Genomic DNA, 26,135 nt, shown 5'->3' with positions numbered 1-26,135 from the left:
TGGATAAACGAATATGTTGGATAATAAGGAGAGATTAAGGAGAAGCCTATTAAACATCAAATTAGGTTATGATTTTACAAATTAAGCACCAGAACATCATGATATACAACAAATTTGACAGAAAAAGTAGTTCAATATGCAGGAATGCTACGTAGTAATTACTGTATTTACGAATTTAGCACCAAAATATCACGATGTATTGAAAACATTGACTACAAAAATGCGTTGGATAATCCAGAACGTTGGATAAGCGAGTGTTGGATAAGTGAGACTCTACTGTAATAGTAATGACTGTGTCATTGTGAATTTTTTTGGTTTTTTATTTTTAAAAACACACAAGACACGTTTTTAAAAATGTTGAAATAACTTTTTTTAACATTGAAATTTCCATTATTCTCACATTGAGGAGAAACTTCTTTACTGCAAAGACAAATATGTCCTCAAACTCAAATATGGGGATCTGGGTGTTTTTTTATTTGTATTATTATTATTTTTTTTAAAATTAGTATTGTCAGTATTCATAAATTTGCTGGTGTGGAATCCCCGCCTTGTCCTGTGAAGAAGTTTTATATTCCCCCTTTTGTAATAGATTATGAGTTTGATTAATGTTGGTACCTCTCTCAAAAAGTGTAATATATTATCTGCAGTTCTTAGTGGTGTGTCTATGGAAGAGGCCATGCTGATATGAATCATATGCACCATATGGACAGAAGTAATAATAATAATAATAATAATAATAATAATAATAATAATAATAATAATAACAACAACTTTATTTTTATACCCCGCCCCATCTCCCCAAAGGGACTCAGGACGGCTAGTATTTTAAAATATCCATATGGTATACCATTTGTCCAGTATTATTATTATTATTATTATTATTATTATTATTATTATTATTATTATTTACAGCATTTATATTCCGCCCTTCTCACCCCGAAGGGGACTCAGGGCGGATCACATTACACATATAGGCAAACATTCAATGCCTTTTAACATAGAACAAAGACAAACAAACATAGGCTCCGAGCGGGGCTCGAACTCATGACCTCCTGGTCAGAGTGATTCATTGCAGTTAATTGCACTGGCTTGCTCTCCCGCCTGCGCCACAGCCCGGGCCAGTACTTGTGGATCACGTTTCTGCGGATAGGGGCATGAGCAGTTTCTGGGGCCATCGGTTGCTCATCGTACTTGCAAAAACCTGTAATGAGTTAGAATCTCAGGGAGAGTGTAGAAAAGGGCTTGGGGAAGTTACTTCTTCAGACTTTGTTGTTTTGTGCCACCAAATTGGTCTTAGGCTATGGTGACCCTATGAATGAGAGGCTCTGTTCATATCGGTCAGGGCTGCATCTCAATCTGTAATGCCGTTCTTCCTCTTTTCCTATTGCCTTTGACTCTACCGCACATTGTTGCCTCTTCCAGTGAATCATATCATCTAATAAGGCAGCCAGACTACAACCCGGTGTAGTTTTTGTCTAAATACAGTTGCTGTTCCCAACTAGAGCCGAATGCTCGAACCAGTGGGATTTTTGTGACTCTCAATGTAACGATTCAGTGAGTCTACTCTGATTGGGATTCGGAATTGGATTTAGACCTAAATCATTTTCTCAAGGTGAGTTCGCTTAATAATAATAATAATAATAATAATAATAATAATAATAATAGGTAAAGGTAAAGGTTTTCTCCTGACATTAAGTCCAGTCGTGTCTGACTCTGGGGGTTGGTGCTCATCTCCATTTCTAAGCCGAAGAGCCGGCATTGTCCATAGACACCTCCAAGGTCATGTGGCCGGCATGACTGCGTGGAGCGCCGTTACCTTCCCGCCGGAGTGGTACCTATTGATCTACTCACATTGGCATGTTTTTTGAACTGCTAGGTTGGCAGGAGCTGGAGCTAACAGTGGCTGCTCACGCCATTCCCAGGGCTTGAACCTGGGACCTTTCGGTCTCCAGCTCAGTGCTTTAACGCACTTCGCCACCGGGGCTCCAATAATAATAATAATAACAATAATAATAAAAATTATTATTATTATTATTATTATTATTATTATTATTATTATTATTATTATTATTATTATTATTATGATGTGCCGTTCCAAAAGATCTCAGCCAGCATTTGGAAACAATAGACATTGACAAAATCACGATCTGCCAACTGCAAAAGGCCACCCTACTGGGATTTGCATGCATCATCCGAAAATACATCACATAGTCCTAGACACTTGGGAAGTGTTCGACTTGTGATTTTGTGATACGAAATCCAGCATATCTATCTTATTTGCTGTTTCATTATTATTATTATTATTATTATTATTATTATTATTATTATTATTATTATTATTTTGTATGCTGCCTCCATCTCCCCAGCTCGGGACTTGGGGCAGCTCACATGGGGAACAAGCCCAATATAATCACATAAAATCATAAAATAACAATTTATACATCAGACAACACAATTTACAAACAATTTAAACAAGTCATAGTTAAAATTGACATAGTTAAAATGTTAAACAATCATCCAGGCATTAAAGGTCCAACATAGGATAACATCGTCTATTACAAATAGGACATACATCAAATAGATACAACAGGTTGGGAAGATAAATCTGAACCGGAATCAAACTAAAAAGTAAGCAGGGCAAGTTTCAGTGTAGATATATGTGGACCAGGTTATAATGGACTTGTCTACTCAAAAGCACAACAGAACAGCCATGTTTTTAATTGCTTCCGGAAGACAGTAAGGGTTGGTGCTAACCTAACTTTGTCCACTTGCTGAAAGAATTATGCTCCAGTGAGGAGTTCGGTACTTGCTCAAAAGTCCAGTGGATGCTCCTTGTATTTGTCTGAAATGTGGTGGAAGTCCTTGGTGGTCATGTAATATCCCAAACTATGGTGTCTCGTTTGAAATAACATAGAGGAATCACTTCTGCTGGGTCAGTCAGCATGTCAACTTAAAACCGTTCTCATGTTGTTCAGAAGTTCTCATGTACATAGCTCACTATGGAATATTTTTATATAGACAGTTATTTTTGTTACAGTTTTTTTGTTGATGTGTTTCATTGTAAATAAACTAATTTCGGCACAAATGGTTCAACTGGCATTATTATGGTTACTGTGGTATGCCAATTTATGGCGACCCTATCATGGGTTTGGGGGGGAGAGGGCTGAAAGTGTGCGACTTGGTGAGTTTCCATGTCCACATGGGGAATCGAACTCTGGTCTCCATAGTTTGATGCTTAAACCATTAGAACACATCGTGTAATGCATTCACCCATTATACACTCACAACGAAACCCAAGCTTATTGGAGTCGTTACTTCTGCTTTGGAAAGAACTGAGTAGGGAGGAATCGGCACTGGAGACCCTTGTTTGAACTCAACAGATGCTCAACACCGTCACTCAAAAAGTAGAGAAAATACCAGGATCATGGAGAAAAGTCATTAATAATAGTAATACAAAAAGCAGATAAAGATTTAACAGACCCAGTGTTGTATAAGCTGATATCATTAGTAAATCAGGATGCAAAAATATTATCAGCTTTAATAGACAATAGAATGAATGAATACATGTATAAGTATATAAAAACAGACCAATGTGGGCTTGTAAAAGGAAGACAGGTGTCAAATTTGATAGGGAGAGTATTAAATAAAATTTGTGATCCTCAAGATAAAAAGATAAAAGCAGGGATATTAGCATTAGATATATTCAAAGCTTTTGATTGTGTGGAATGGCAGGCATTAAGGGAGGTTGTGAATAAATTTGGAATGGGAAGTAAAATAAAAGGACTCATAGAACAATACAATTCAAAAAATTCTGCAATAATAGCAATTAATGATGGGGCGACAAAAGAAATAAAGTGACAAGGGGAACGAGACAAGGCTGCCCTATATTGCCAATTTTGTTTGCTATGGTGATAGAATTATTTGCAAATGCCATTAGGAGAGATAAGAATTTAGAAGTTGTTGGAATAAAAGCAGAAGGTGAGTCTATTTGCCGATGACAAATTGTTCAATTTGAGTCAAATAAAATTATTATAAAATGATATAAAATGGTTATCTATTCAAACAACAAAAACTATTCAAAAAATTGCTGGAGAGGATGCCAAGAAGCAGGAACATATACATATGTGGTGGCATTGTAAGTATGTGTGTGATTTTTGGGAAAAGGTATTTAGAGAGATAGAGGATATAATGAACATTAAAATAGAAAGAAATCCTTGTATAGCGTTATCACAATATAATAAAAAAACAGCTGAAAAAAGAAGAAAAAGATGAAATTTCAGTAGCAAGATTGCAAGCAATTGAAAAAGGGAGACAAGTTTACAAATAGAAGAATGAATTAAGTAGGAGGCCTCGGTGGCGCAGCGGATTAAACCACTGAGATGCTGAACTTGCTGACCTAAAGGTCGGTGGTTCGAATCTGAGGAGCGGGATGAGCTCCCCGTTAGCCCCAGCTTCTGCCAACCTAGCAGTTCGAAAACATGCAAATGTGAGTAGATCAATAGGCACCGCTCCGGTGAGAAGGTAACGGTGCTCCATGCAGTCATGCCGGCCACATGACCTTGGAGGTGTCTATGGACAATGCTGGCTCTTTGGATTAGAAATGGGGGTGAGCACCCCCTCCCCCAGAGCCAGACACGACTAGACTTAATGTTAGGGGAAAACCTTTACCTTTACTTATATATAATATAATCTATATATATATAAGGGTAATGAAATTTCGGCCTAGGACAAAACAACAAAACTACACATCCCAGAAACACTAAACTTGGCAGCACAACCCTTCATCCATGCCTCTACGTTCATACAACAAAAAGAAAAGAAAAATAAAGTCCTAATTAGAGGGAGAGGAATAATTGTTTTTATCCAATTGCTGCCAATTAGAAGGCTAAGCTCCACCCACTTGGTCTCCTAGCAACCCACTCAGCCCAGGGGACAGGCAGAGTTAGGCCTCACTTAGGCCTCTTCCACACTGCCTATAAAATACAGATTATCAGATTTTAACTGGATTATATGGCAGTTCCACACAGCTATATAACCCACTGAACTTAATGTCAGGGAAAAACCTTTACCCTTTACCTTAACTACCACCAATTCCTCAATACTTTATTTCGCATACCACCATACTTCGCCACAGCAACGCGTGGCCAGGCACAGCTACCGTGTTTCCCCGAAAATAAGACAGTGTCGTATATTATTTTTTCCTCCCAAAGATGTGCTAGGTCTTATTTTCAGGGGATGTCTTATTTTTCCATGAAGAAGAATTCACATTTATTGTTGAACAAAAAAATGAGCATTTATTATATACTGTACAGTAGTTTTCATCACAAACCAACATAACCAAACCAGACAAACTGTGACTCCTGTCAAGAATTTCTTGTTATTACCATTATTTCCATGTACAACTTGTATGTACATTTACCAATCCTGCATGCTCTGGTGTTTTGTTTGGCGGGCGCCGAGCATGCTTCCAAGCAAAAACTTTGCTAGGTCTTACTTTCGGGGGAGGCCTTATATTTAGCAATTCAGCAAAACCTCTGCTAGGTCTTACTTTTTGGGGATGTCTTATTTTTGGGGAAACAGGGTAGTAGAATATATAATAGAAATGGGGTGAGGGATAGAAAAGTAGATATAATTGTGAAAGGAACAGTGAACACAAAGTTTTATGAGGTGTTGTATATTGTGTTGAATATTATGTGTCTGCTGTATAACAAATGTGCTGAACTATTTTAAAATAAATAAAAATATATTTTTTAAAAACACAGTCACTATTATTGTTCTTTAGTTGACAGGCAGCAATAAAGAATGTATAGTAAACCCAAAATGTTTGCTTAAGGATATAGTCCTAGGGTGACATCTGCAGGCCTTGCTTTTCTCTTCTTCTAATGCAACTTAGAGCAAATTCTGCACTGTTAGTAACCTGAAGTTTTGAGCCAACAGTTGCTTAAAACTTGAGTGGAAAGAGCAAACCTTGCTGACCTTTTGTAGAAAGAAAGCCTGGCAGAGCTAAGAAAGATTAAGATCGAATATGGATGACAGAGGGTCTTGTGATTTAGGTGTTGGGAAAATTCCTCTTAGTCAACTTTCAGAAGATGCAAAAGACCCCCTTATTCAGAGAGAAACGGTTTCACAGCTTACTCTTAAATCTACAGGTGGCTTTCCTAGAGTTCTACTCCAGAGTCACTAAAACCAACCATCTACGTTTATGAAACAGCAGGTGTAAAGCAGAAAAGATGAGTCATGGCAGAGTCATCTATGCCAGTCACGAGGTTGACCATCGCTGAGGAAAGATCATGAATGGCTCTGGATATGCAAGTCACCAAAGCCTCTCTCTTATTTTAATTATTCATTACATTTGCATGTCACAATTCAGTCATAGCACTTAAAACGGAAAGTCTTATATCCGAGTCATAATGTGAAAGGACCAAGAAGGGAAACTCACAATCAAAGCATCCTCAACAGATGGCCATCCAGCCTCTGCTTTAAAGCCTTCAAAGAAGGAGGCAGTGAGTTCATACATATGACTCATCAAACCTACTTTCCCCTTCTTGGGGAAAGGCATGGGCAAACTTGGGCCCTCCAGGTGTTTTGGCCAAAGTCGGCCCATGTGTAGTTTAATAGCTAAACTCATCATTCAGTTACGCAAATGTTTGGATTTCCACACTGAGAATAAACCGCACATACTATAATTTATAATTATAGTTGTTCCTAATGAAGCTTTTGCTTAGTTTTAGATTTTGGAAAGATAAAAGGGCTAAGATTTTGTATCAGGTGCATAGCTATGTTGTGACTAACAGTAATCAGCCCTCCTGAACCCACTTTAAAATCCAGGTACAGTAGAGTCTCACTTATCCAACATAAACAGGCCGGTAGAACGTTAGATAATAAGGAGGGATTAAGGAAAAGCCTAATGTCAAATTATGTTATGATTTTTCAAATCAAGCACCAAAACATGTTTTACAACAAATTGACAGAAAAAGCAGTTCAATACACAGTAATGTTATGTAGTAATTACTGTATTTATGAAAACATCAGTAATGTTATGTAGTAATTACTGTATTTACAAATTTAGCACCAAACACATTGCAATGTATTGAAAACATTGACTAAAAAAATGGCTACTAACATATTGACTACAAATAAAGATAGAATTGCATAAAATGAACTTATAGTAACAACATTGTCAGAAATTAAATCCATAAAAAGTTCAATCCTTGCTACCTAGAGAAACAGCTCTGGATCTAGGCGGGAGGCAAGCTGTGTTGGATAATCCAGAACGTTGGATAAGCAAATGTTGGATAAGTGAGATTCTACTGTAGTTGTAACAAAGCATAGGGTTTGCATGTAATGACTTGCAGCCATGGGCCACATATGTGTAAAAAGAAACACTGAAACACTGAACAGGAGTTTAAGAAGGGGGGAGTTTAATTTTCTCATTTAAAAAAAAACATCTGTTTCTTTAAAAAGCATAGCTTTCTTTACATTTACAACTTTCTATGCATTTCACATGATCCTCTTCTTTCCGAAAACAACAATAATCCCTTTGACTGACAGGCTAACCAAGGCATGGGCAAACTTGGGCCCTCCAGGTGTTTTGGGCTTCAACTCCCACAATTCCTAACAGCCTATCGGCTGTTAGGAATTATGGGAGTTGGAGTCCAAAACACCTGGAGGGCCTTCTGAGTAAACATACACAGGACTAAGGCAGTTTAACATAGGGTGATTCAGCAACACCACTAATCACTAGCAGTTATACTTACAGTAGAGATTGAGTTATCCCTGATCTGAAATGTTTAGGACCAGGAGTGTTTTGAAATTCAGATTTTTATTCTTTTAGCCATCCATTGGGTTTCAGAAAAACACAATGAAATCAACCAGAAATCACACTGATGCTCCCTGCTATGTATCTAGAATTAACACCCTATGATCATCCTATATTTATCTTGGTAATATAGTAGACACAGCATTTCTAGGAGATGTTCGGCACCTTCCTTCCACCTTATTCTGTGCTGGCACTTCAAAATAAGGAATCTGAAAACCAAAAAAGCCTCTGTCATACTGGACAGAGGAGTGCCTTTTTCTTTTTCTGCCACACATAACCATGTAACTTTCAGGAAATTCCATCTAGTTATCAGAAAGCAGTTACCATATCCAAAACAATTTCTGGATTCCAAATCTGTGCCCTTTTAGGTGGGAAAAATCAAATGAATTTGTCTTACAAGAAGGGATATTCTCTTACAATGTCAATTTACTCCGGATCAGTATGCATTTACATGATACCTGGCAAAAGTACCAGAGTTTGGTCCCTGATTTAAGTGCATTAAAATGGGTTGAGAAAAAATGTCCCTGATTATTCTGCCCATAGTAGCCACTCCAGCTTTACGGAGTGGAAGAAAGGCTTTGGCTTAACTGGGCGAGACACCCAAGTGTAGTCTTTGCATCCGCAAGACAGATAGATTCTGCTGCAGCCAACCCCCCTGTATTCAAAGTTTTAAAATCCAATTAAGAAACATATTTTAGTTGCAAAACAAGTCTTTGAACAGATCAACATGATCTAAAATGCTTAAGGAAAAGTCATCTCGCTTCCAAAATGGAGCCTGGTCTTCATCTTCTTCCCCTTCCTCTTCACCAACATCTTGAAACTTAAATTGCTCGTCAATTGTCCAGAGCTGGAGGCCAATCAACATCCACTGACTGGAAAGGGAAAAAAATACTAATATTTGACATATGATATTGTTCTAAGTACATCAGGATCTAGCAATGGTCTTGATACTGATTACTTGGAATCCATATTTAGGACAGTCCAGTTTTATTTCAGAGGAAGAGAATATTGTATCAAGCAGTAAATCACAGTCAACAAGGTCCCAATCCTAGCAGAAACTAAAGTAGTGCCCAAAGAGCTTTTGAACGTCCTTGGAAAAGTTACTTTTGGACCACAACTCCCAGAATCCCTCAGCCAACATGGCCAGCGGGGATTCACAAACTTGCAAGTGTCTTGGTCTCGGGCAGGATTATTATTATGAGTGCTTCGGGCAGCGTCATAGTTTGGGAGTAGATATATGGAACCAGCTTCCATGGGGCTTGAAAGGAACACCCCATAACAATGGTCCCAATAACGATGGAAGAGGCCAGCACAATAATTCCTTATTACAAAGCTGCATAGCACAGAGGACTCACCTCAACATCCAACTCTAAGATGTCAGCTGTTGTCTCCAAGAGGGAACTGAGGTTTGGCTTGGTTCTTCCAAAGTCTCCATGTACAAATTCTTTAACGTAGCTGCATTGCCATTAAGGAAATGAGGAGGACAGGCTGTTGATGAGAGATCTGGGAACACATAACCCTCTCTCTTTCTTTCAGTCACACACACAACCCTTATTGTGGATGATTGTGTGTGTCAAGAACTTAATGTTCAACATTATTGTTGCTGTTATACTTGCTGGAATGAGGAGGGAAGAAGAGAGGGAATATCTAATGAGAGTTGTAGTATACTCCATAAATCAAATCCATATATTTTCTATATTAACCTATCCAAATTCTTCGAGGGAGATGCCTCTCTAGATCCCAGCATCTTCATAAATCGATTTGGTGGGAATATATATATGACTGCCCCCAGATTCTGCAACTCCCTTCTTAGGGAGGCTGAACTGGTTTTCTCCCTTGCTGTGTTTTCATTGGAAAGGGAAAACCTTCCTATTCTAGCCGACATTTGGGAAGGATACGTCCCTGCCTGTGTCTTCAGATGGAGGCGGAAGTGATGCTCGTCAATGTACTCCGGCCTCATGGTGTGGATGAGGCGAACCCTGACCGCTAAAGGGCGCCGATGTAGAACCCGCAGCGGAGTCTTTTGATCAAGTTTTAACTCCTGGTGCATATATATGCAAGGGAAGATTGAAAAAGTCTTGTGAAGAAATGGCCCAAGACAGCATCATGTATTTTGATATGTGTATGTTTTAATATGTGTTTTTATGGTTGTATTTAACTATGTTTTAGTATGTGCTTTTATAGATGTCTTTAACTATATTGTGCCCTGCCTTGAGCCAAAAGGAGAGGCAGGTAATAAATAATTTATTATTATCATTATTATTATTACTACTACTACTACTACTACTACTACATTATAGGGGTTGGAACCAAAAACCAAAATGTCATCACAATAGCTACAAGATCCACAATGGTAAAAAAAACCCTAAATAATTAGCAGTTTGCTGTCCCGCAATAGTACCTCTTCCGTTTTGCTGGTTGAGGCTATATCCTGATAAATTACACTACTGAATTTTTGTTCCTGGGTTATAAATGCCATTTCCTAATTGGATCTATTATAAAAACATGGAAAATATTTATTAAACTGCAGAAACTCTGTTTTTCTGGGACATCTTGCAGCACATTTTGCTATAGTTTTTCAAAGAATATCTCTTAGAACCTCAACCAATTCAACACATGTTTGTAGCAGCCACAAAAACAAAGTTTCCGGAGTATAACTACTACTTTCAAAGGAAATACCACTCAATGAAACAGGAAATAACACTTTCAAACCAGGAACAGATTTTTTTTTCAAATATTGTTACATAGTGTTATAAGGACAAAAGCTAAGTTTTAAGACCAAGCACATTTCCCAATATAAATGGCAAAGCAACATGTCTGTGTGCAGAATGAGCTGTTTTAAGGAAATACCTCTATGTATGGCAAGAGTAAGTTGCCAAGATTAAGAACCCATAGATCTTTGGCTGAAATAGCCACAAGTGTGAAAGGATTGCTGCAATTTTGTCCAAGGTGGATCTCAGCAGATTTGCCAAAGATGAGGATCACCATTTATCAAACATAGTAAAAATATTTTTAACCTAGGGTTTTTTGTTTGTTTTTTAAACTTGCATTTGTCTCTTTGACCTCAGTGAGAATTCAATTATGGTGTAGGATTATTATTATTATTATGTTTATTATGTTTGTTATGTTTATTTATATCCTGCTTTTTCTCTCCATACGGAGACTCGAAGTGGTTCACAACTAAAAGCAATGTCTCAGCATTTACATTTTTTCATATCTTTTAATCTGTCTTATTTTGTATGTAAAATCTACTTTCACCCTGTAAACTATTGTTTTAAACTGCTTGCTCGTATTTATTTTATTGCACAACACCCTCTCCATTTCTGATATACTGCAAGAAATAAACATGTTAGTTAATTAATAAATATTATAGGGCATTACATGTATTTCCTGGCCCCCATGAGAATGCCAATGTTCCTCCACCCCACAATAAATTTTAATTTCACATAAATAGATATAATCTACTAAAAACTAAAATACAGTAGCTCTGCTTTGCCTCACTGTGGTTTGTCAATCAATAGCATAATTTTGTGTGTGTGTGTTTGCCAATACATTACTTTGACTTGAATATAAAATATTCTAAAGGTAAAGTAACAGATATACATATATACAGTAGAGTCTCACTTATCCAACATAAACGGGCCGGCAGAATGTTGAATAAGTGAATATGTTGGATAATAAGCCTATTAAATATCAAATTAGGTTATGATTTTACAAATTAAGCACCAAAACATAATGTTATACAACAAATTTGACAGAAAAAGTAGTTCAATACGCAGTAATGCTATGTAGTAATTACTGTATTTATGAATTTAGCGCCAAAATATCACGATGTTTTGAAAACATTGACTACAAAAATGCGTTGGATAATCCAGAATGTTGGACAAGCAAGTGTTGGATAAGTGAAACTCTACTGTACATATATACATGTGTGTGTGTGTGTGTGTGTGTGTGTGTGCGCGCGCATTTTTGCTGCACCAGTTGTGTTCTTTAAAACAGTGGGTTAACCAAAACAAAAAACGTCTTGGAGGGCTCACAATTTGGGAAACTGTTTACAACTGTTTACCTGCCTTGCATCTGTGACTCCTCATTATAATAAAGTGATGATACCTTTCATCTTAAATCTGACAGATACTGCTTGCAAATCCCTTTGTTGCATAATCACCAACAAGCAAATGATAAATACCACCCCAGCCATGCAACCTTCATATTGTCTAGAAAGGCAATGTCTTCGCTCCTGATTGCTTTTTCTGTCCATATTAAGGCACTGTAGGTCTTGGTCTTCTCTTCCTCCCCTTCCTTCATGTGACCAATGGCCTCCCTGAAAGAGAAGAACAGGGTCACACAACCATAATGTGGCTTCGACATAATATAGATATTCAGAATATAACACCTCCCAACAAAGGATTCCCTCGGGCAGGAATCAGCCTGCTAATCAAGGTGATTAATTGCAACTTTCACACCTACCTCCAACAGACAAGAGTTCTTCCTCCCACCCTGAACATTCCACAGATATATAAACCTCCCTTGCCTAGTTTCTAATATACCTCACAGCCTCTGAGGATGACTGCCATAGATGTGGACGAAATGTCAGGAGAGAATACTTCTGGACCATGGCCATACAGCCAGAAAACTCATAGCAACCCAATATAGATATTGTCAAAGGTCTTCATGGCCAGAATCACGGGGTTGCTGTGAGTTTTCCGGGCTGTATGGTTAACATCTATGGAAGGCATACCTCGCAACCTCTGAGGATTTTTATTATAAAATATATAATACATAAATAAACATAAACTTGAAGATCTTTAGTGAAGGGATTCCTTTCTCCAGCCCTGAAACCCTGTGTTAACAATGGTTGTAAGAAACATAAACGGATTCCTTATTTGACTTTTAAAAAGTATTTCGCTTTTAAATAGCTTTAACCAAAAATCTCAGCACCAACCTGGTGACCAGCTGTAAGTCACGAACTTGGATTTTGTCTGATGAGTCATTGATTGTCTAAAAGCATTTTTTAAGAAGAAAAAAGAAATTAAGAAAACTTAAAGGCAAAAAAGACTTTCTTCGAATTATATAGGCTGATAACTAATGTCCCTTTCCTCACAAAGGAGGAAATGGTGAAAAATAGCCTAACTGCACAAGTACAAGTATTTTTTTAAAAGTTTTATAGTCAACACAAAGAGTTGGGCTCTCCAGATGTTGATGAATTGCAATTTCCATCAGCCTAAATTAACATGGCTAAAGGTGAAGGTTGCTGGGAGTTGCAATCCAAGAACATATGGAAGGCTGCAATTTTTCATCTCTAGAGGAGTAGATAGAGCATTAAGATATATACCCACATGACCATTTAAATCATTACTTCTCATCCTAACCTATTTAACAGGCTTGAGGAAAACATATAAATGGGTTTGGGGTGGGATATACTTCACACTTTGGGCATCCTGGAGAAATGGTATGATGTGAACATCGGTATTCTATTGAGAAATTACACAACTATAAACCTACTTATATCTATGCAAAATTGGATGATGGTTCTATGCAATTCTTGCATTCTTAGAAGAGAAGGGGAGGGGAGATGTAAAAAACTTCAAGACCACTGTGCAAATGGAGTTGCTGTCTTGTATAATGGCATTATGAATCATCACACTGGACAATGGGATACAACATTTTGTGCCCTGATTCACATTGTTTGCAATTCATTAGGATTTTATGTGTTAGGTCAGAGATGCAATTACATCCTTGCAAAGCCATGCATCAGGACCTATGATAATTTCAACCATTGTCCCATATCCAACTGCCACTCCGAACTTTAATATTATGCTTGTCAATGGATGCTGCTGCCTTGGGGTGTAATGAAGTCTTCTTCATTGAGGCTTTTAAGCAGAGGCTGGACTGCCATCTGCTTAAAACTAAGTAAGAGGATTTAGACTAGGCATTGGCAAACTTCAGCCCTCCAGGTGTTTTGGACTTGAACTCCCACAATTCTTAACAGCCTAACCATGCCTGATTTAATGGCTCTACTTTTGTGGATCTAGCTGAGCAAATGATCTTACACCCCTTCATATATGATTTATTTACCTGCTGAAGTGCCTTCATCTCAGTCGCATCCAAGCGGACCCTCCGAGGATTCACTAGTTCAATAGCAAATGGCCTCCCTGCTGATCAAAACCCAAGCGAGGCAGGGATGAAGGGGGAGACATATAGGAATAAGAATACATGTTTATAAACCGAATTTCAGAATTAGGAAACGGGTTAATTATTTAGAAACAGTATCTCTGCACTCAGTATAGATTTTTTTCTCTCTTAAGTCTTCAGATTTGCAGACTTTGGTCTGCATGGTTGGACTGGGCTATGGTGCAGCTGGTCAGTAGCCAGCTGCAATAAATCATTACTAACTGAGAGGTCATGAGTTTGAATCCAGCCCGGGTCGGAGTGAGCTCCCGACCATTAAATAGTCTAGCTTCCCGTTGACCTATGTAGCCCGAAAGACAGTTGCATCTATCGAGTAGGAAATTTAGGTACCGCTTTATGCGGGGAGGCTAATTTAACTAATTTACGACACCATAAAACCTTCCAGCAGCATGTGGAAGAATGAGGAAGTACTCCATCAAGGACTCGGTGTCACAAGTGGACAGTGAAGCAGCAGCTCCCCCGGTGGCCAGAATTGAGCATACCCTCATGAAACTGGAAGCTGGAATGTTAAATTGCCTCCGTGTCTCTCTATACATGTCATATTGTCTAAATGGCACTGAATGTTTGCCATGTATATGTGCATTGTGATCCGCCCTGAGCCTCCTTCAGGGTGAGAAGGGCAGAATATAAATACTGTAAGTAAATAAATAAATGCAAGGAGAGAGGAAAGTGGCTAGCTTTTTAAGAGACATATTCTAACAATCATTTTCTATTCAAGATGCTGACTCTGTTGAGTACGTTGACAGGTTTTGCCTTGGGAAATCCCCATTTAGGCCATTTTGATGGGGAGAAAGCAAGCTTACCGTTGCCTAATGTCCTAACATCCACATCTTCTCTTCCAGAGGATGAAAAATTAAAACCTGTAAAAAAGAAAAGAGGAAAACCCTCAATTTACAAACTCACAAAAGCTACATCTACAAGGATCAATGTGAAACTGAATAAAAACCTGTCCACAGCACTCTGGCTTGATTTTAAAAACCTCCTTCTTTAAATGCCTGACTGAATCAAAAAGTTTGTAAGATGTTTTCTGAACAGGTCATCCACACTAGATAAAGAACTGCCAGCAAGATGGGCCATTCTTTGATCGGTGCCTAAAACATTCCTTATTGGGATTATTAGGTTAACTCACTTGTATCTTTTTCAACAACCTGATAACACAAGAAGGGAATTCACCTCCTGTGCTCTTTTCCTTTGTAAGGAAACAGGCCAAGGGAGATTAGGTCAATGTGATTGCTGTATTTAGCCATTTTCAAGAACCCAGTGATGTTGTCTGTTTCTTTACAATAAAGCGAAGAAAAAATACCCCTGTGGCAACTTTTCAGACTAATATATGTATTTCTTAATGTGCTAATATTCTATATAGGGCTGTACAGTTGGAGTTGGGGGTCAGTGTAAATGTACCAGCTCTGGTTTCAAAATAAAAACTTACAATAAAAATGCATGATTTGTTGCATAATTATTTTCATAGGCATGTACAACAAATATACACAGAAATACTTACTGTCCGCTTTGAAGACAGCCATAAGATGCTCCGAGATCAACTCTTCCACAGAAGACTCCATCTTCCTCTCTCCATCTATAATCCAGGGAGTTTGGGGTAACATCCTGGAGTATTTGTTATATCTTCCTGTGTTAAAAGAAGCACATGTCCAGAGTATTTGTTGCTTATGTTTGGCAAAATAAATGAGAAATGCCGTGAGTTTTCCGGGCTGTATGGCCATGTTCCAGAAGCATTCTCTCCTGACATTTCACTCACATCTATGGCAGGCATCCTCAGAGGTTGTCAGGTATATTGGAAACTAAGCAAGGGAGGTTTATATATCTGTGGAAGGTCTAGGGTGGGAGAAAGAACTCCTGTCTGTTGGAGGTAAGTGGGAATGCTGCAATTAATAACCTTAATTGGCATTGAAACGCCTTGCAGTGTCAAAGCCTGGATGATTTTTGCCTGGGAGAATCCTTTTTTTGGGAAGTATTAGCTGGCCCTGATTGCTTCCTGTCTGGAATTCCCCTGTTTTCAGAGTGTTGTTCTTCATTTACTGTCCTAATTTTAGAGGTTTTTTTAATACTGGTAACCAAATTTTGTTCATTTTCATTGTTTCCTCTTTGTTTGTGGGTGAAAAGTCAAGAGAGAATGCTTCTGGAACATGGCCATACAGTCTGGAAAACTCACAGCAACCCAGTGATTCCAGCCATGAAAGCCTTCGACAACACATTGAATGAGAAATATTTTCGCCTGAACACAGAAGTGACAAAAGTAGAACCATTAGAACTTCAGACGTGTCCAGACATCTCAACACAAAGCTAGATCAGTACCTCCTCTGATCGCACATACTTTCTTGACATAAGCGAGACTCCAAATGGTGCTACATGTATCCTTCACTAAAAACATCTTCTTTCCCATAAGAAAACTGGGCTAATTGGAACAACACAGCTGTTACTTCCACCAACAGATTTTGGCATGTTGTAACAAGGCCCAGATAGTTAGATGCAGGAAAGCTTACCCCCCACCCCCACCCCCCCCCCCCACCCCGGCTTCTCTTCTTACAGATTCCTGCCAAGTGAAAATCCCCTCAAATAGAACCAGGCCACTAAAAGAGAGGCAATATTTCAACCAGACAATTGCTTTAAATGAGGACCAGGCTGTATTGTGAAAAGTAAGTTCTAACTTGGTACGAATGCGGCCACCTCCTTCAACTAGGCTATATTTCTATGAAAATGTTGCATTGAATTTGTGTAATAAAATATCTAACCCTAACTAGAATAGAATCTTAGAGTTCGAAGGGCCGTCGAATCGAACCTGCTGCCATGCAGGAATACACATCTAAAGCAGTCCTGAAAGATATCCAACCAACCTCTCTTTAAAGAAGTAGGATCCTTCTACTCTCATGACAATCGGTTCCACTGCCCAACACTTCTTACAGTAAAGAATTTCTACCTAATGCCTTTCCTTGTAATCTGCATCCATTGATTCCTAACTATGGATCAACTTGGCCTTATCAATGGAAGAGTCAACATATTAAAGTTGTGTTCATATGACAACATGCATTTTTGATCCATAGAAACCTACCAGTTTGTACCGAATATGAGAAAATATTCAAGTATATAATATGCCCCAAAAGTCTACATTTCAATGCCTCTTTAAAGGAGTTCATGAAGAGGAGCCAAGTGTCTAGGCCAGGCATGGGCAAACTTCAGCTCTCCAGGTGTTTTGGACTTCAACTCGCACAATTCCTAACAGCCTTCTGGCTGTTAGGAATTGTGGGAGTTGAAGTCCAAAACACCCGGAGAGCTGAAGTTTGCCCATGCCTGGTCTAGACAGAATGTATTACGTCAACATTAAGAAAGGCCTAGGGAAGAATAAACGTCTTCCAACAAGGAAGATAAATAATAAGATTTCTAAAACAGATAGTCAGGGAATCTCCCTCTCATGCCCCCAGCCAGTATAATTTAAAAAATGACTGAATGAAAAATAGGTGATTTACCAGCCACAAAGATGGCACCGTTGGTACACTGAATGTCAACAGCTGTGCAAGGGGCCGTGGACAAACTCGGCGGACATCGGAAGTTTCTATTCACAGAGAGATTTAAAAAATTAACCCATTAAAAACTTCAACCAAGAACAGACTGGTACCGGGAGAAGAGAAGAATAATCATATTCAGGTGAATAGTCCATTAAGCCAAAGGATTCTGTTAGATTGACTGGGATTCTGATTCCTCGGGGTTTTAGAATACCTGTATTTGCTTATAGTTAATGAAATATCTTGGACATGGGACCCCCAAATTTAAACACAAAATCAATTTCAATTTCATATACATCTTATATACATAGCATGAAGGTAGTTTTATACAGTATTTTAAAAATTATTATTATTATTATTATTATTATTATTATTATTATTATTATTATTAACATTTATATTCTGCCCTTCTCACGCCGAAGGAGACCCAGGACAACATATATATAAATAACTTGTGCCTAAAATAAAGTTTGTGTACTTTGAATGATTAGAAAACAGAGATATCACTACCGCGGCCATTCATGTGGACAATTTTGGAATATTTCAGGCTTTGGAATGCAAGATAAGGGATACTCAGCTTGCTCTTTGATATATGTGTTTGCCTTTGATAGATGTATTTGCCCTCTTCTCTTTAATTGTGATACAAACTGTTCATACATTATTGCTAATATAGGTTCAGAGGTTACTTACTTTTGAAAATCTTCTTCACTTATCAGATCCAAAGCCTTAATGACAGCCATTCTGGTGAAGACAGACTGTAGGAGAAAAATCAAGTATTATACAAGCTATCAGGCATTCTAAACATATTATTTTATTTCCTTTAATTCAGCTAAATTGTTGCAGAAATATTTTTCACCAACAGATTATCTGGTTTCTCTTCAAATCGTATATTGGATTAAGCTATTTTGCTAATCAGTTCTACATTACCCTTGGTGTTTTACTACAGAAACACATTTGCAAGTTTATTTACATAATTATCCTGAACCTTTTCACAGTTTTGAATGTTAAACTCTTTCAGGAGTCAGTTTTGGCTAAAAAGTGTACGCATATTATTCCCTCACTGTAAGAAATATGACTTTTATATATTTTTTTAAAATGATGTTATCCATTTTGGACATTAACAATGCATAATACGAAACAATCATGTCCATGCTGTTTGAGAAATGTACATTTCAGTGCCCATCCAAGTTGAAGTGAAGAATACTGTCCATTGAGGAGATATCATCCCAAAATGTCTTACCTGTTTGTTCTTTGCTGGCTTGAAGCAACCTGGACATGCTGAGGCTCTGGGTATAAACAAGAGAAATCCATCAAACCACATCTATTAGTTTAAAAAAATGCTTGCATTTACTATCTCATTGCAGATAGTATCTCATTCTAGCAATACAATTAAAACAAAATTGTTATAAGCCTAAAACACTATGGGCAAAAAGATTTCACATGTAGCAGCCAGGATAGTAATTTTGCTTTGAAAAACATTCCATATTTCTTTTCTTGAGAATCTTCAAGGCCTAAGGACCAATGGCTATACAAACTGGAGTATTCTGGAACAGGAGGCAAAAAATAACTTTTCCAAGCTTTGGATGTGCTTTGTGTTTGGGGCTGATAGCATGGCCCTATTCTTTCATATGTATGCTTAAACTCCACATGTGACATACTTCTAAATGAAACCACAGTATTTATTTTTGAGCTAAATACAAAATTGGTCTGTCAAAAGAAACAAAATGTAAGTAGGCAAGAACCTAAAGAACTCGACACAGATTTACAAAACTATGGATAATCAAACAGAGATGATACTGATTTAAAATATTTGAAACATGAAAGCCACACATTTCATGCGAATGTATAAATAGGCTACAAAATAAACCTAAGGTCTTATATTTCATTGGATTTTACTCTTTGTGGATTTATTTGAAGGAATTGGTTGGTGACGATGTATATTAACAAATTATGTAAATCTCCACAATTCAGCTGTCCTGACTTCCATTTTTGGAGAAAAGGTGGAGACATCAATTATAAATAAAGGTGATTATGACACTGATGCAATTTCCATTATGTGAATGTTTTTCTCCCTAGAAGGGCACTGATAAAGGCAGGCCGAAGGCCCATCAAAGCCTGGAGCCAGGCCTAGAAATGTTCAACCCTTTTTGCTTGTCTTTGGTGTGTATATGCCTGAAAACACATTGCAACTTACAGAAAACGGCAGTCTTTGTCAGTGTCCGGATGAGCAAAGACGACACATACTTCAAACAAGCTCTGCAGTGCAATAAAACAAATCACATAAGTTATTTTTGGAAATTACCATTGGCAATATAACATCCTCCACTCTCTTCTATTGCTCTGAAAACCCTCTGAAACAATCCCCCTCCATAGACAAATTGGGGAGGGGAGTTGTTTGTGTCCTAGAACTAAAAATTATCTTGAGAAGTAGGCATTAAAATCATTTCTTTCTTCTTCACCAACCAGTTTCAAATGGAACCACTGCTTCACTGATACCATTAGTGTTCTCAATGCTTCATCGTTGCTCTTTCTTCCCTTCTGCCAACTCAAAATGAAGAGCAACATTCCCTCCTGTTGCTTGACTGTCTGAACATGTCATTTCTACTGACCTATTTCATTAATATAATAGAACATTTCTATTGGATTTTATGAAAAACCTTTCCATCCGCAGGGACCCCCAACTCCTCCAAGAACAGGGGGTGGGTGATCCACTTGTACGCCTCTTTCAACTGGACAAGGTCTTCTTTTTCCACGACAAAGTCCTGTTTCCTAAACCATGAAAGAAAGGGAAAAAACATAAGGCAAAGCAAGCGACTCTCAGCGTCGTACCACTTCTCTGAAGTATTTGGGTAGTATGCTTCTGTGATAAATAAATGGGTGCAAGAGCAAATCAAGACTGAACGCTCCCTAGAATCAGAGGAAAAGGCTCAAGCTGTAGTACTTTGGCCCCATCATGAGGAGATGTGATTCCCTAGAAATGACAATGATGCTTGGAAAAATAGAAGACAGGAGGAAAAGAGGAAGGTCATGGTACAGGTGGATAGATTCAATCAAGGAAGCCATTGCCTCAGTTAAGACTTTATGGCAAGGTGACTTGGAGGTCTTCTATGTTTAGCATCACCATCAGTCAAAGACAACTTGGTGGCAATTAAGAACAAGTGACTAAGGATGAATGAATTTATCCACTGCACGCTTCCCACATTCAGTTTTTGGTGTTCATATTCTTTCAAGCTCATGAATTGGAGGGATTGGGGCAGAATTAGCACATTTTGGTAAATTGCTAAAAAAATCAAGATGAACAAAATTAATTTCCAACTCTAGAAATGATTTCAAAAAGTAATTTAGATTATTTTTAAAGCCAACCTGCCTTTATTTTCTAAACTGAATACAGGCAGTACCCAAATTATAAACAAGGTTTGTAGGTTTGTTCCCAAGTTGAATTTGTTTGTAAGTCGGAACAGGTACATTTTTAGTGTGGTTCCAGCCATATATATAAAAGCTTTGGATAGCATAGGAAAGGGTTAACACCTCTGTGGTGTTTGTTTTGCTATCTGTGCCTCTGTTCAGAAGATTTCACCTCACTTTCTGCCCGTGTGAATTGGATTTTAAAATTTTGGCTTGTTGTGGAAACAAGGATTAGTGAGAAAGCTTCAACTGAAACACTTTTCCCCATGATAATAACTCTTCCAGGAGTGAATTTCCCTTCCAAGAGGATGAATTATCTCACTTTTTGTTGTCCCACCTGGTTCTTAACTATGAGTTGTATGTAAGCCATATATTTGTAACTCGGGGACTGCCTGTACTGAAAATATAAATTTGGTTTCATACAGTCGTCCCTGTTTTCTCCTTGAAATAATCTGCTGTTGTTTAAATGCTTAAAACTACTGATATTTGGGCCATGGGGCATCTGCTTTACTCGCAATGGTAAAGTTCGTACCAGAACTACCCCAAGATAGAGCAGAAGTAGCAAAAGCCTCTCAACTGTCTTCTACATCTTTCTTTATTGGGACTACAAGTATGCCACTAGCCTCCCCAGACCAAAGAGATGCCAAAAAGTGCTGGAGCAGTTGAGAATAACAGGAACTGGAGGTGCCAGGGTATGTCTCAGGTTTAAAAGAAAAAAAGAAAAGATGGCTTAAAACAGGAATGAGCAAACTTTGCCCCTCCAGGTGTTTTGGACTTCATCTCCCAGAATTCCTAACAGCCTATCAGCTGTTAGGAATTCTGGGAGTTGAAGTCCAAAACACCTGGAGGGGCAAAGTTTGCTCATGCGTAGTATAAAAACTGTAAACGATAAGGTGCTACTTCAATTGTCAGTCACGGTGCCCTCTTCTTTCAATTAAATGCTAATATGAAAGGGAAAAAATGCACCAGAAAGTACTCACTCTATTTCCTCTTTTACTAGCAACCATGCTGCATGCTTCAGGCACGGACCCAAAGAGAAAGAGAAAAGGACAAATGAAACCAGCTCTTTATGGCTTTTTTTCTGTAGTTGACTGACAAAACATTTTTGGGGAGAATACAATTGAGGTAGAGTATTCCTTATCCAAAATGCTTGAGATCAAAGAGTTTTAGATTTTGGATTTTGTTTAGATTTTTGAATTCCTGTATTTATATTCATATATCTTGGAGATAAGAGACCCACATCTCTACACAAAATTTATGTTTCATGCACATTTTATACATGTAGCCTGAAGTTAGTTTTGTACACAATATTTACATAATTATGTGCATGAAACAAAGTTTGTGCATATCGGATCATCAGAAAACAAAGGTGTCACTATCACAGCTGCTCATGTGGGCAAGTTTGGAGTTCTGGATACAAAATGTGCAATCTGTATTTTCAAAAAAAAAAATCAAGGTAGCATGGGATAGATTAGAATCAACATCAAAGCTAACTGTCAGATCCCTTCCACCAGTTCCAATTCTAGCAACATGCTTTAAGTTAGCCTGGTCAATACAGGGTGTTTGAAAAATAACTCCCTAGTTTTAAGTTAAAACACATTAAAACTAGGGAGTTCTTTTTCAAACACCCTGTATACAAAAATCAGACAAAACACCCAAGAGTCCACTCACCCATTTGCCCCAATCTATATAAATACTACTGCTTTAGGCATTGTCAGATTTCATAACCATTACATCAGTACTAGTCCAGCAGATGTGCTAACATACAAACACAAAATAATATTGGGAACATCCTTTTTTTTCCACGGAACATTCTGTTTAATCATGAATGAAAGCACCAGCAAATACTCACCTCCCTGACAGAGAGCTGCGGTGGGAAAGACACTGAAAACACAAAGCTGGAAAACTGATATTCAGAGGAATTAATCTTATGGCACACCTGAAAAACAAGGTGCTAGATTTATTTAAAATATTCCCATACTGCTTTTTAACATTAACAGCAATAAGGTTCTCAAAGTAGTTTACAAAGGTATGCTATGGTTGAATAGAGTTGTTCAAGGTCCCAGTTGTTCAAGTAAAACAAAGAAAATGATTAACACACCCTACTGTCTACTTGGTTCTGATGGGCCCCTTCTACAGTGCCATATAATCCAGATTATCAAAACAGATAATCCACATTATCTGCTTTGAACTGGTTCATATGAGTGTACAGTGCCATGTAATCCAGTTCAAAGGAGATAATCTGGATTTTATACAGCAGTGTAGAAGGGGCCTTAGTCTCACCAATAATAGGACAGAAACATCTTATCGTCTCTCCACAAATAACCTTGTCTGCTTAGAGCTAACCAAGGTCCTGCAACACCAAGACAAACCTCGCTACCCAATCATGCACTCACTTACTTGGAAGTAAGCCCTACTCAATTCTATTGGGCTGAGTTCCTGGTAAGTACAAGCTCTGTGCTTGGCAAAAGAAACATTAATATCACCATAGCTTAAAAACTCTGAGGGCATGAGACTGCATTTGATAATGGAAAATAAGAAGGTCAGCCCTGGTGAGTATCTGGATGGAAGACCACCAAGAAGTATCAAATACTATGGGCTATGTATCAGAGAAAGGCAATGGGAAACCCCCTCTGAGAACTCCTTGCTTCAGAAAATCCTATGAAATTCATGAGGTCATCATAGATCAGCAAATGACTTGAATGCACACATACTACATACATGAGATGCTGTTGAGTTTTATGTGTTGAAAAGCTGACAAGTAACTTGGAATCCACAAGCACGTGAACAATTTCCACAGAAAGGAGGAAACCATGAAAATGAACAAAATGTGGTTACCAGTATTTAGAAAAAACACCAGAATCAAGACAGCAAATAATGAACACCACTCAGAAACAGGAGAACTCCAAACAGCTAACAATCAAGTGCCAGTCAACACCTCCCAAGCAAAGGATGCCTCCAGGCAAGAGAGGCCAAGCTACCGCTATGCAGAGACCCTCATTGATTGACTTTCCAGCTTCATGACTACTCAATGCTATTCAAGCTCACTAATTGCAACATTCACATTTGCTTCAACAGACAAGGGTTCTTTCTCCCACCCTGGAAATTCCACAGGTGTATTGATATACACTCCATTTGCTTCACTGCCAACAGAACCTCTGAAGATGCCTGTCACAGATGTAGGCGAAATGCTAGAAGAGAATGAGGCTGGAACATGGCCATACAGCCCAAAAAACTTACAGCAGCCTAGTGACTCAGGCCATGAGAGCTTTCGACAACACACTGACAAGTACAACTTACCATTTTGACAAAATCCACCTCACAAAGCTCCTGCAGAATCCCCAAGCAAATGGTGCATACGTTTTCAGCAACTGCGCCAACGTCATTATCCATGTGGCTTCCGTTTAAAGCCTGTTCTTCAGTCTCTTTGGTACTCTCCAGCTTGATTCTCTTACTGGGAGGGTCTGCTGTTTCACAAGGTAGTTTGTTGTCATCTTTCCTGCCCTGAAGGAACTCGCACAGTTCGCGAAACAACTCCTAAACAAAGAAAGAAAGCAATATGAATCTCTGGAGGCATGAAAACTTAGGCTCTCCATGTGTTTTGGACTTCAACTCCCACCGGCTGTTAGGAATTGTGGAAGTTGTAGTTGTGGTAAAATGAGTGGCTGAATTAGAAAGCTAATGTTCTACAGTGATCCAGAATAACTTTGTAGGGAATGTGAGTGTTTAGACTAAGGAAGGAGCTGAAGACCAGAAGAATAAGGACAAAATGGAGAAGCTGCAATGCAAGATGGCATGGAGGATCTGGCAGACAAAAGCAAGAAACATCTGAACCATCTACTGAACTAACTTGATAAATGGAACACATCAGGGACTGGTACAGCCAAAGGAGTATAGCACTCAGGAGGCTTAAGCGGCTGAGGGGGAAAAGGAAGGGGCCTGAGGCTGTTAGGAATGGTGGGAGTTGGAGTCCAAAACACCCCGAGGGCCAAAGTTTGCCCATGCCTGGTGTAATGGCTCTACCTGATGCCGAGGCCTATATGAGGCCTGCAGTCCGACACGGCAGAACCTGAGAACACAGCGAGCGCACGCCCCGAAATCCAGCAGCTTCTGAGCCACAGGCCTGTCCTTTTCGGTCAATGCAATCATCACGGCAAAGTCTGTTTGAAAAAGGGAAACAATGGTTTTCAGTTTCATTGCGAAAGCAAGAAGTAAATGAATCATCAGATCCAATAAGTCCGAAGCGACCCCCCAACAAGGCCATCCAATCCAACCCCATTATTCTGCCAGACAGGAAGACACCACCAAAGCCCTCCTAACAGATGGCCATCCAGAGGAGACTTCACCACAGTTCGAGGCAGCAGCCTATTCCACTGCTGAACAGCTCCTAATGTTTAGCTGGAATACCTTCCCCTGCCATTTGGATGTCTTACTTCAAAAGAAATGAAGGGATTAGTTTCCAACTCGTCTACCTGCTTCACTGACAGAAAATGACTATGGGGGAACGCTTTATGTGGAGCACACTAGGTCCGTCCTGATAACATTCCCTTCCGATATCACTTCCGGTAAGAAGGGGGAAAGACCCCAAAGGGATGCGGTTACTATGAGCTTCAAACTACATTTCGGGTTTCCATTCGCAGCACACAAGCCAGACAGGTCCATTTGATTTTGAAAAATAGAATGTCTGCTACTATTACTAAAACAATAACTATTTTTATTACTCTCCTGTTTTTCTCTCTTACTACTATTACTATTATTATTATTAATATTATCCTGCTTTTTCTGTCTTAAGGTGGTTTATTACTACTACAGTAGAGTCTCACTTATCCAACATTCGTTTATCCAACGTTCTGGATTATCCAATGCAGTCTGCCTTTTAGTAGTCAATGTTTTTGTAGTCAATGTTTTCAATACATTGTAATATTTTGGTGCTAAATTCGTAAATACAGTAATTACTACATAGCATTACTGCGTATTGAACTAGTTTTTCTGTCAAATTTGTTGTATAATTTGTTGATGTTTAACAGGCTTTTCCTTAATCCCTCCTTATTATCCAAGATATTCGTTTATCCAAGGTTCTGCCGGCCCGTTTAGCTTGGATAAGTGAGACTCTACTGTAATATTAAGTATTGTAACTGAATCTCATTTTAAGACAGGAAAATGGGATATAAATATAATTACAATAAATTGTATTGCTTTCAGTA

General features: G+C 38.5%; 1 protein-coding gene across 4 annotated transcripts; it reads right to left on the bottom strand.

The window, feature by feature from the left end:
- Nucleotides 1-7,400: 7,400 nt before the first annotated feature.
- On the bottom strand, nt 7,401-25,512 carry pus10 (pseudouridine synthase 10). Of its 4 annotated transcripts, none has more exons than XM_008121096.3 (18): nt 25,365-25,511; nt 24,955-25,091; nt 24,232-24,468; nt 22,784-22,870; nt 21,912-21,946; nt 20,184-20,295; nt 19,721-19,782; nt 18,767-18,812; nt 18,217-18,281; nt 17,491-17,576; nt 15,510-15,635; nt 14,812-14,868; nt 13,895-13,974; nt 12,762-12,817; nt 12,023-12,140; nt 9,718-9,860; nt 9,175-9,274; nt 7,401-8,691 (listed from the first exon to the last, which is right to left on the bottom strand). In XM_008121096.3, exons 2-18 carry the CDS (start codon nt 25,078-25,080, stop codon nt 8,653-8,655), a joined length of 1,575 nt encoding a protein of 524 aa, XP_008119303.2. In that variant the 5' UTR covers nt 25,081-25,091; nt 25,365-25,511; the 3' UTR covers nt 7,401-8,652. The 4 variants fall into 4 exon arrangements, with proteins under 4 accessions (XP_008119303.2, XP_003227815.2, XP_008119304.2 ...); XM_003227767.4 differs by having other exon boundaries at nt 13,895-13,971; XM_008121097.3 differs by having other exon boundaries at nt 25,404-25,487.
- Between the last annotated feature and the right edge of the window lie 623 nt (nt 25,513-26,135).

Source organism: Anolis carolinensis, chromosome 1 (genome assembly GCF_035594765.1).
Source record: "Anolis carolinensis isolate JA03-04 chromosome 1, rAnoCar3.1.pri, whole genome shotgun sequence".
Lineage (NCBI taxonomy): Eukaryota > Metazoa > Chordata > Lepidosauria > Squamata > Dactyloidae > Anolis > Anolis carolinensis.
Note: the sequence above shows the minus strand (reverse complement) of the source record. Positions and strands in the feature narration are given on the sequence as shown.

What these genes read in the sequence shown, in the direction of transcription:
- pus10 (XM_008121096.3), bottom strand. Translation starts at nt 25,080, where the DNA reads ATGATTGCATTGACCGAAAAGGACAGGCCTGTGGCTCAGAAGCTGCTG. An exon ending in GGGTCCCTGCGGATGGAAAG is followed by an intron (nt 19,783 to 20,183) that starts GTTTTTCATAAA and finishes ATTGCACTGCAG; the next exon opens with AGCTTGTTTGAAGTATGTGT. An exon ending in TGTTAGGACATTAGGCAACG is followed by an intron (nt 13,975 to 14,811) that starts GTAAGCTTGCTT and finishes GGTTTTGATCAG; the next exon opens with CAGGGAGGCCATTTGCTATT.